The sequence below is a fragment of the Sus scrofa genome, chromosome 11 (assembly GCF_000003025.6).
Source record: "Sus scrofa isolate TJ Tabasco breed Duroc chromosome 11, Sscrofa11.1, whole genome shotgun sequence".
NCBI lineage: Eukaryota > Metazoa > Chordata > Mammalia > Artiodactyla > Suidae > Sus > Sus scrofa.
In genome coordinates, this window is record NC_010453.5 from 8,856,303 (window position 1) to 8,868,404 (window position 12,102).

The 12,102-nt window shown below is 39.3% G+C and overlaps 2 protein-coding genes across 2 annotated transcripts in view; one reads left to right on the forward strand and one right to left on the reverse strand.

The window, feature by feature from the left end:
• Positions 1–1,826, forward strand: part of BRCA2 (BRCA2, DNA repair associated) — a 52,179-nt gene extending 50,353 nt beyond the window's left edge. The window contains 1 exon segment of the mRNA XM_021065184.1: positions 546–1,826. Coding sequence (XP_020920843.1) covers positions 546–1,187 — 642 coding nt within the window. The 3' untranslated portion in view covers positions 1,188–1,826.
• Positions 4,475–12,102, reverse strand: part of N4BP2L1 (NEDD4 binding protein 2 like 1) — a 29,206-nt gene continuing 21,578 nt past the window's right edge. The window contains 4 exon segments of the mRNA XM_021065183.1: positions 4,475–6,011; positions 7,412–7,488; positions 9,699–9,787; positions 10,369–10,496. Of these exon segments, the coding sequence (XP_020920842.1) occupies positions 5,753–6,011; positions 7,412–7,488; positions 9,699–9,787; positions 10,369–10,496 (553 nt within the window). The 3' untranslated portion in view covers positions 4,475–5,752.

Consider the following 12,102-nt stretch of genomic DNA (forward strand, 5'->3'; position numbering starts at 1 on the left):
GCAAAGCTACAGTCTGTAAAACTGGATAAGGACTGATTCTTATGTAGCTAGCATGTGCTATACGTATGCATATTAACTCATTTAATCTTCACAACAACCCCATGAGAAAAATTTATCTCCATTTTACAGATGAGGAAACTATGACACAGAGGGGTTAGGCAATTACCTACAGTCACAAAACTAGAAAAGTAGGTAATAGAACCTAGGCAGTCTGTGTTCCTAAAATGATTTAAAAATCTTAATTTTTGTTTAACCCATTAATAACAAGAAAAAGATTAAAGCATAAATTATGTCCCCTACCTCCTTTTTTGTCGCTTACTAGATGTCTTCATCTTTCATGTCATTTGTATATCCTCTTATACAAAATGATTTCTTTCTGAAATAAGAATAATAATATGAATGTCTCTTGAAATCACAGCCATTACGGGAGTAGTGAGAGTGTGGGATATTTGCATGTTTAAATATTTTTTAATGAAAAACTAATTTGATTTTGTCTTATATATCAGTACGTAATTATATAGGCTACTTTAAAATTTTTTTATTAGATGTCTTCTCCCAGTACTGAGATGAATTATCAAAGTCCATTATCACTTTATAAGCCAAAAGGGAAGTCTGTCTCCACACCTGTATCAGCCCAAATGACTTCAAAGTCTTGTTGCAAGGGGGAGAAAGAGATTGAAGACCCAAAAAACTGCAAAAAGAGAAGAGCCTTGGATTTCTTGAGTAGACTGCCTGTACCTCCACCTGTTAGTCCCATTTGTACATTTGTTTCTCCAGCTGCACAGAAGGCATTTCAGCCACCACGGAGTTGTGGCACCAAACATGAAATACCTATAAAGAAAAAACAATTGAATTCTCCTCAGATGACTCCACTTAAAAAATTTAATGACATTTCTCTTTTGGAAGGTGATTCAATAGCTGATGAAGAACTTGCACTAATAAATACCCAAGCTCTTTTGTCTGGTTCAGCAGGAGAAAATCAACTTACATCTATCAGTGAATCCACTAGGACTGTTTCCACTAGTCCAAAAGATTATCCCAGACTGAAAAGGCATCATACTACATCTGTGATCAAAGAACAAGAGAATTCCCCAGCCAGGACTGAAGAACACAAGACTAATACGCAGGACACAAATACAATAAAAAATATATCCAAGAGACTGCAAAGGCAACAAAAACCAAAATGATGATAAATTAGTTATTGACTCAGCCTCTCCAGTTTGTAAAACATACAATTTCCAACTGTACATCAGAATTTACATAATGAGAAAAGAAAGGAAATAGTTCAAAATTCACCTAAAAGCTTGTATATCACAGCAATGATCTCTCCCTGCCTCTACACTCATAATAGTCTTATTTCAATTATGTATCTTAAAACTGTGACTGTATATTTACTAACTCATCAAGAAAAAAATCTCCTTTCCATCTTTAGACAGGATTTGATCATTATAAGTATTATTTTACAAATGAAATAAACATACCTGTTTCTTTTAGAGGTGTGTCCCTATAGTTAAAAGAAACTGGGTTTCTAAGTACTGTTGACTCACGTAATTCCTTTTAGTTTAGTTCCTATTTCAGGTTGTTTTCTTAAGAGGCAACCCACTATGAACCAGTTTTCCTTAATGAATGTGTTGGTTCTGTAGTTTTATCCTGATCAAAAAAGTCAGGATGAGTAAGATACTACAATGGTGTTTTCTTTTGACCAATTCTTCATCCTTAGGTCAGCATGACGATGAGAAAAACAGACCCCTCGCTGTACTTCCTTTTTATGATTCCAATGTGGTTTGTGAAATTAAGTAATTTATTAAAAGTTCAAATATTTTAAATCAGAAGCAGATTTCATAGTGTTTTGTTTTTTAACAAAATGATCATCTGGACTGTAACTTAAGAGAAAATATTTCTTTCAACTTGGCAGTAATTCTACTTGCTTTATTTTTATCCCTATCACAGGATTCAGCAAGTAGTCCTTTTTAAAAATAGTTTTCTCCAACCACCAAAGCAGAAGATAACTGTTCAATTTAAGATCATATTATCATTTGTTACTTTAATAGAGAAAAGAGAGAAAGCAGTTCTAAGAGCTAATAGTATGGAGAAGCTCTTAAATGAGGCCTTTTAATATGCCTTAAATTTATATACAATATCATGCTTTCACATCTCATTATAAACACAATTTGTTTCTTTCCCTAACAGTGACCCATGGTTTTTCTGGCTTCTATAATTAATGTAATAGTCTATTCTGCTATTCTTTCTAACTTAAGTGTTCTGCCAGTCTTATTAATGTGATTTATGTTTTGTTTATAAAGAAATTTGGGAGTTCCTCTGCGGCTTAGTGGTTAATGAACCCGACTAGGATCCATGTGGATGTGGTGCAGTTTCAATCCTTGGCCTTGATCAGTGAGTTAAGGATCCGGCATTGCCGTGAGCTGTGGTGTAGGTCACAGACGTGGCTTGGATCCCGCGTTGCTGGGCCTGTGACGTTGGCCACCAACTGTAGCTCCAATTCGACCCCTAGCCTGGGAACTTCCGTATGCTCAGGTGGAGGCCCTAGCAGCCAAAAAAAAAAAAAAGCAATTTGCTCTTCATATCCAAATCATTTTCTCAGTGATCTACTCTAAAACAGGGAATAAAACTTGCATCTAAAGTAAACAAAAAAAAATTATAAAAATTTAACCTTTAACCTTTGCTTTGATTCTTAGAAAAACGTAAGCTATAACCTCCTTCATTTTTCATTATCATTTAGATTACCCATAATGGAGACATCTAATGCACACATTCCTTTAAAAACTGTAAATAATACAGCCAAGCTATATGAGCAAAAAGTGAAGCTTGATTATATGTAGATATTATCCCCTAAAACTGACAATGTAATGATTACAAAGTCAACAATGTACACTGCATGATAAGAGGTAAATAGTGAAAGCAATTTGTGTTACTTACTCAACAATTACTGGAGAGCCTGTTGTGTACATAAAACCACACCAGCTCTTCAAGTGATGCAGATGTTAATATACGAACCAAGTCAATGTTGAGTGTTCAAAAAATTACATAAATCAGGAAGTTCCTGTTGTGGCTCAGCAGTAACAAACCCAGCGAGTATCCATGAGGATGCAGGTTCAACCCCTGGCCTCACTCAGTGGTAAGCCACAGACGTGGCTCGGATCCCACGTTGCTGTGGCCATGGCTGTGGCATAGGCCGGCAGCTGCAGCTCCGATTAGATCCCTACCCTGGGAACCTCCAGGTGCCACAGGTGCAGCCCTAAGAAAAGACAAAAAATTACATAAATCAGGAGCCATGGGAGTTGAGAGAAGAAAATATAAATCACTTCTAGGTGGAATAAAGTTAGCATTTAATCAATTTTTATGCTTCTAAAACAGGCCAATAGACTGGGAAACTATTCTGAGCTCTTTAAAAAGCTCTGGATCAGGAGTTCTCGTGTGGCTTAGTGTATTAAGGATCCAGCATTATCACCGCAGCGGCTTGAATGGCTGCTGTGGCATAGGTTCAGTCCCTGAACTGAGAACTTCCATATGCCACAGGCACAGCCAAAATAATAAAATAATAGCCCAGCTCAGCCCAGCCCAACCAGAAGCCCTATGCAGAGTCAGATGTAAATCAGGAGTGCTTGAGTTCTGGTCCTTGAAACTGCTCCTACAGAATTAAAATAGTCTGCAGCCATACCACCCTGAATGCGCTCATCTCGTCCGTCTGGAATTAAAGGAATTCCATTCTGGACCCGACACTCCCACCTCTACCATCCTAAAGGAGTCAAGCTATCCAGTTTGAGCTAGTTCTGAAATGACCGCACTGACTACCTGGGTCTGGAAAAACAGGAGTATTGTTATGTGGGTTATTATTATTATTGGAAGATTTTTTTTTTTTTTTTTTTGCTTTTAAGGGCCGCACTTGCAGCATATGGAGGTTCCCAGGCTAGGGGTCGAATCCCAGATACAGCGGCTGGCCTATGCCACAGCCACAGCCACAGCCACATCAGATCCAAGCCACATCTGCGACCTACACAAGAGTTCACAGCAATGCCAGATCCTTTACCCACCGGGCAAAGCCAAGGATCCAACCCGCAACCTCATGGTTCCTGGTCAAGTTCGTTTCTGCTGCACCGCAGCAGGAACGGTGATGAGAAGATTTTTATGTGATGAGCTTGGATACACAGAATTCAGCAAAACTATACCTTAGGTCCATTCAAATTACTAAATTTTAGTTTTGTTGGCCAAACTTTGCTATTCAAAGGAGACACCAATATTTTAAATGTTAATGAAAAAATTATAGATGCATTGCATCAAGATGCTGACTAGATTTCCGTAGTACCAGACAGTGGAATGTTAATACGATCTTTCTAATGGAGCAGATCAAACAATTTATACAAGCAAGTAAAATACTAGGTCGCTTTTAACCTATCTCCTATTCACTAAAGAAGACTGGTGGGTTGATGATACAGAAAAACTGGTTCATAATAGGTAGGACTTGTGTGGAATTTAATTAGGAATTTGATTCCTAAACCAAGAAACAATGAGATTCAATGACAAATCCATATAAAGCAATACCGTATATAATTTTAATAACCATAAAAGCACCATTATATAGGACACTTAATACTTCACAAAACATTAGAAAGAAGCTGTTGGCCAACAAGAAATAAAGCATACACCCCGACTGGTCTTATCTATCATGGTCTCCCACCAAATTAATCTGATTCCAACCTAGTGAGATTTAATTTGGATTCATAAATTCAGTATTAGTGTAGGAATTGTGGTAGAAGTTCATTGCCTTAATGCCACATAAAACACCAACCCTGCTCATCTGAAGTCAAGCATGACTTTTCCATATCTCCACGTAATGTACATTCTGGGCTGCTTAATTCCTTGTACACCCCAAATTTGGGGACTGCCAACTGATTATACACAGGTTTATAGGCATAATTTTAAAAACTGCTTAATTATTAATTTTAAAAATTGGTGTTTTATAAAGGCAGGCTTGTTTTATTTACACTATTAGCTCAACAGCCAAAATTATTCAGGTTTAACCCTGTTCAATAAAGTGGTAGTTAAAACATAAGATGCGACTTTAAACAATGACACTGATTTTCCTCAGCAGCTTGTAAAGCTATTAAGAAAGATTTTCACAGACATTTTTAACAGTGATACATCGCTAAAGTAAAGGAATAATTTCCCAAACTATCTACTTTGAAAGACAATAATCCCCTAGATGTATGCTTGCTGGCATATTCATTGTGAAGGAAAATCAGTATCATCATTACAGCCACACATCTCACATTTTTGGATACATGGGTGAGCAAAGTAGCAGTGGCACTAAAATTTTTCCTGCCTCCTGCTTCTCTCCCACCTTCCTAACTTTCCTGACAGAGATGAATTTCCTGAAAAAATAGACTGCTTCAGAGACAGCGGTACTGAAGCTTTATATTATAAACACTTCATTTCATTAATGAACCTATGTGGCTGATTATGTTCTTGGGTATGTTCTCAGGTTTCACTTTCAAATTAATTCTTTCCCTAGAGAAAGGAACTCTGATTAATCAGAATTCCCAGCATCAGACCATGCATATAGGATCCCTTTAACAAATGCTTGTTGAAGAGGGATGTAATGACTTCTCAAAAACTTTCAGCTTTGACTATTTACATGGGATAGAGCTCTGACTACAACTAAACAAAGAATAAATACCCAAAATGGAAGTAAAAACTGATTTAGGAAACTCTTGAATGCCTGTAGGATAGACCTCTAATAGCCGTGGTGAAAACCACCCCTTCTGTGAAAGGCGCTCTCATTAGAGAAGCCGCCCTGAGCCCTCCGGTTTGGGAGCTCGGCATAGGTGTTCCAGTACCCTGCCCCGTCGGAAGGAGCGGCGTTGTTCCTGTCCTGGCTTCTGCTTGCTCTGCTTGGTTTCTCCGCGCGCAGCACACTGTGAAACGTAACGTCATGTTCATACCGTTCTTTCATTCGGTGGATTTTCTCTCTTGGGACCCCATGAATGTTTCTTCTGCATGGAAAAAAACAAAAAACGCCAAGGGTCATTTAACGCGGCACATCAAAATGAATGCCTTGTATTTTACAAGTCCTGTATGATTACATAGATATGCACTCCCTGTTCTCAGGAGGGAACTCTCACAAAAGGGTAACTTCATGTTAAGCAGGTATCTTTCAGGCTCCACTTCTGTGTTTCATGCTTGCCCTGCACACCCTCAAACTACCCTGAGGAGCTCCAGAAACGCTTTGTTTCTGGAAATACCAGTTCTGGGCTTCAAGACATAAGAGAGCTGACCATGAAATATTTGTATTATGTGTTTGCCAATTTGCCATGCATATATCTATAATTAATTATGTCAGTCCTAGATACTTCTAGATGCTTATTAAAACAATAGTCTTCAGGAGATCTCGTCGTGGCTCAGTGGTTAACGAATCCGACTAGGAACCATGAGGTTGTGGGTTCGATCCCTGGCCTTGTTCAGTGGGTTAAGGATCTGGCGTTGCTGTGAGCTGTGGTGTAGGTCGCAAACGTGGCTCGGATCCCGCGTTGCAGTGGCTCTGGCATAGGCCAGTGGCTACAGCTCCAATTAAACCCCTAGCCTGGGAATCTCCATATGCCGAAGGAGTGGCCCTAGAAAAGGCAAAAAGACATAAATAAATAAATAATAAATAAATAAATAAAACAATAGTCTTCAATTCTAGTGGACACAAGAATCGCTTGGAGTTTTGAAATGTAATTACTACAGATTCCAACTATGAAATGAGTCCATGAACTAGAATTTTGACAACCACCTCGGGCAACTCTCTTGGGTCTGGTTGGTCCACAGATCTCTTTGGAAACACTATCTGCTTGTAACTATAAGATGAACTAGACTTATTGCTAAAAAGAAAATTCTGATCTCACTGGTTACATTAAGACATTGACATTATCAAACAGCACAGATAGTGAATACCAGAACCCATGCATTCCATCAACAAGTTAGTATTATTTGGACATTTGTTGCTTTACAAATTAGAAGCAGCATCTAGACCATAAATAAACCATAGACTATTCAACATCTAAAGATACTCGTTTAGCCTAAGTGCAAAAACACTACCACAAGTGCAATCCCATGCAGAGATAAGTGCCTTTGAATGTTTATTAATGAAGAAGCGCTTTAGCAAAATGTTAAATGTGTCCTTCTCAAGGACCAAGTCCAAGCCAAAATTTAGCATTTAGCATTATATTAGACAACTGACCCCAAACTCAAGTCTTCACATTAATAATTTCAAAGTTATCAATTTCCAAGAATTACCATTTCTGGCCTGAAAACTACCATGTCCAATTCCAGCCTGAAAAGATTCTTTTGTTCGGTCTGAAATACCTGAAAACAGCAGGATACATAATGAGGAACTAGAAAAACAAAGAAGTACCTTGCTAACTCTTGAACGTTGAATTTCCAGCGAGTGTCAGGTTCTCGGAATATAACTTCATAGTTATTTTCAAGTGCCTGATTTTTCAAAAGTACATAAAACATTGAAGACATGGTATGTATGTTTGGGAATGTTTATGCTGCCATTAAACATTTACTATAAATCTTTCCTAAAATTCCTTTTGTTTAACCAGTAATCCAATGCCTTAGTTTATGTTAACAGATACAGTTGGTTCATTTCCATACTTAGTCACTCTTAGATTATATTACGGTTCCCAGTGATAAATTTTGGTCAATTCTATTGACTATACTGGAAAATTATAAAGGTTCCTTGTTTTGGACATTTACAAGATGATAGCTGAACTAGTTTTAAAGACCCTGTCCACAGGAATGAGCAATGAACTCCAACGGTTTTTCAGGGTCCATTATGTGATTATCATAGACTCACTGCTGTCAAATGCATTAGCCTATTCCTCGTGCCCTGGTGTAAAAAATGAAAGTGCCATAGGGACAGAGCTTAGAAAATAAAAGTGATTTTCACGTACTTTACACACTTTTCCCTCCAAAAGTAGTTCTCCCTGCTAATCTAATACTGTTTGGCTCAATTCACTGTGCCTGATGTCCTTGACTTTAGAAAATTACTACTATTTCCATATAAAGATCAAACATTATTTGCAGTCATAAATTGACCACCACCTCAGACTGAACTTTCTATTATGACTACTGCTTATCATGTTATAAAATACAGAATGAAATACAGAATGATAGGAAGATTTCCTCTTCATTCTTTAGATGGACACTTCTAACTTGGGAAGGACATCAAATATCCTATGTGGAAAATATCTAATATCTGGGTCTTACTTATAGCTGCGGATGCCTGGAAAAGACTGTGATTGTCTAGAAAATAGAAAATAAAAAAATGAAAAGTAAAATGACTTCCCTTAAGCCACCCTCAGTTAACCCCTGGCTCTTGGTTCTGAGTTGTGCTTAACTCGACTCTTCATGGCCCTGTTAATTTCTCTCCCAAGTGGATGCTTGATCCATAAACTAAAGTAACCAAAGCCAATGCTTATTTTTTTCCTACATTTACCAAAGTCCCCCAGTCTGGGCCAAAGTAAAGCTAGTAAAATGGATGAAAGTACAGTGAGAGAAGAGTGCACCTTATGTAAGTCACTTTGCCCAAACTATAAAAACGGTGCCTAAAACTAGACTGCCATGAGCCCAGTTTTAGAGATAGTCACTTGACGATTAGCCAAATGGGGAGAATACTCGGCTATCTTCTTCCTGCCCCTGTTTGATTCTGGATATTTTCTCCTTTCTACACTCAATAAGGAATGAAAAATTATTAGCAAAAAAGATAAAACATGTCTGAAACGGATCAGACATACCTCCAAATTAAAGAAAAATGTGCAGTTCCCATTGCAGTGCAGGGGAAACAAACCCAACTAGTATTCATGAGGATGCAGTTTGATCCCTGGCCATGCTCAGTGGGTCAAATATCTGGCGTTGCCGTGAGCTGTGGTGTAGGTCACAGACGTGGCTCAGATCTGGTGTTGCGGTGGCTGTGGTGTAGGCCTGCAGCTGCAGCTCCAATTCGACCCCTAGCCTGGGAACTTCCATACGCCTTGGGTGTGGCCCTAAAAAGCAAAAAGAAAGAAAGACAGACAAAGAAAGAAAAAGGAAGGAAGGAAAGGAGGAAGGGAGGGGAGAAGAAAAAAATGTCCACACTGCTTTATTCATCTTACTGTTCTGACAGCAGACAGCTACGTATTTATATGGGTGTTTATATAGTTGCCTTCTAATATCTTAAAAGGGTTATTACAGTGTTAATCCCAAATCTGTTTTTAAACTAGGAAATTCATCACCCTGGAACTCTCACATGGCAGCACTACATAGGACTGAAGTCCCCGGCGTGGCTAAGTCCGATCTGTCCCATGAACATCATCTACAGCTCTGCTGGTAGCATCACCTCATCCAAAATTTCTCCACCACTTTCAGTGGATGCTTCTATGTCTGCCTGCCCTTAGGAAGACAACCAAGACTGAATTGCTATCAAGAATTCAGACTGTTTTAAAAATGTACCCTGAGGTGATACCAGCATCTCAGCAGAGTACAGCCATTTAAACAGCAGAGAAACGCTAAAATAAAACCTCTTTACCTGTTCCCTGAGAGAACTACTATTCATGGATATGAGGTCATGGAAGATCAGGAAAAGAAGAAAGAACAAATGTTTCAACGTTCTCACAAAATGCCCATAACTGAAAATTCAGAATGATACTTCTTCCTACCATGACTGCATAGGGCTTCATTTCCCAGGCGTGGAGGTTGGTATTATCAATAATAATGGGGGATATGCCATTCCTCATTGCTTTTCTCGCTGCAACACAACGTTATATATCAGTGAACAACATGCAACAGAGAAGGGTGCGCGTACCCCACATTTTGTCATTCTTATTACAGGGTGTCCTCATTACGCAACTTTAACACCACCTATTTCAGAACCCGTCATCCACAATTTTCTTTGGAGTTCCCGTCGTGGCGCAGTGGTTAGCGCATCCGACTAGGAACCATGAGGTTGCAGGTTGGATCCCTGGCCTCGCTCAGTGGGTTAAGGATCTGGCGTTGCCATGAGCTGTGGTGCGGGTCACAGACGCAGCTCGGATCCCCCATTGCTATGGCTGTGACGTAGGCCGGTGGCTACAGCTCCGATTAGACCCCTAGCCTGGGAACCTCCATATGCTGCGGGAGTGGCTCAAGAAAAGGCAAAAAAACATAAAACAAAAAAAAACAATTTTCTTTTTCCTGGAATCTAGGGAAGTTATACTCTGGCATTCTGTTTCGGGGGAAAATCGGCAGAACTTTAGATTAACCTCCTTCCACAAAACTTTTTCATTTTGCAGCAGCTACAATCTAGATGCACAATAGGATTTCCCAGGAGTGCGGAAAGTAATTTGTCACCTCTTTTCTGGTTCCATTCATGAGCTTCCTCCAGGAAGTCAGGATTGAACTCATAGGCACCATCTTCCCTGAAGAAAAAATCATCGGTGCTGAAAATCAGGGCCCTGGGAAAGTCGTGTTGCAATTGTCTGGAAAGTGGGGAAATAAGAGATTATTTTATGATTCTGCATGGCCATAACTGAAGTCACTTCCTTCCATCTCTAACATTTAGCAGTTAATAAGTTAATGAGACCACCAGGTTTTGAGCTGCTGAAATTCAGTTTTAAAAGACAGATCCTTATTCTTTCTGAAGGTTATCACTCCTAGGAGGCAGGAGAGGGCGGAGAGGGGACTGGGTGTGTTGCCCAACTCTTGAAACACCAGAAGTGCTGGTGACAGCACTGATGTCTGCAGCAACTGGGACTGACTTTAGATGAAGGTCTGGAGGCTACGATGCAGGTATGACGACAGCCTTTCCTTGTGGGCACAGCCCTCCCTGCTGTTCCTCTGTGAAGTTCCGGCACCCACGCCTCTGTGCTGCAGCCCCTCCCTTCATCCCCTCACCTGTCCTGGTCCCCTTGCCTTGGAGCTCTGTTCTCGGTAAGGACCCACCTGAGAAACTAGTTCTTGCAGAGGAATGAAACGCAGATAAATGTGATGTGTGTGTGTGCTCCTAGGTAACATTTTAGCAGTGACCTAAACTAAATTTAAAAACCATAGCAGTAAGTCAGAAAGAGAAAGACAAATACCACATGATATCACTTATATCTGGAATCTAATATACAGCACAAGTGAACTTTTCCACAGAAAAGAAAATCACGGACTTGGAGAATAGACTTGTGGTTGCCAAGGGGGAGGGGGAGGGAGTGGGAAGGACAGGGAGCTTGGGGTTAATAGATGCAGACTATTGCCTTTGGAACGGATTAGCAATGAGATCTTGCTGTGTAGCATTGGAACTATGTCTAGTCACACTTATGATGAAGCATGGTAATGTGAGAAAAGGAATGCATACATGTATGTGTAACTGGGTCACCATGCTGTATAGGAGAAAAAAAATTGTATTGGGGAAATAACAATTTTTTTTTAAATGAAAAAAAAAAAAACATAGCAGGTACAACCACTATGGAAAACAGTATGGAGGTACCTTAGAAAACTATACATAGAACTACCATATGACCCAGCAATCCCACTCTTGGACAAAACTTTCCTTGAAAAAGACACATGCATCTATATGTTCACTGCAGCTCTATTCATAATAGCCAAGACATGGAAACAAACTAAATGTCCATCAACAGATGAGTGGATTAAGAAGATGTGGTATACATACACAAGGGAATACTACTCAGCTATAAAAAAAAGAACAAAATAATGCCATTTGCAGCAACATGGATGGAACGAGAGACTCTCATACCAAGTGAACTAAGTCATAAAGAGAAAGACAAATACCAACAAAATTTGGTTGTGATGACTGTTGTACAACTATAAATGTAATAAAATTCATTAAGTAATAAAAAAGTAAAGGAGACCCATAAAACTCCTTCAAAAAAAAAAAAAGACAAATACCACATGACATCAATTATATCTGGAAACTAATATACGGCACAAATGAACCTTTCCAGAGAAAAGAAAATCCTGGACTTGGAGAACAGACTTGGGGTTGCCAAGACGGAGGGGGCGGGGGAGGGAGTGCGATGGACTGGGAATTTGGGGTTAATAGATGCAAACTATTGCCTTTGGAATGGATAAGCAATGAGA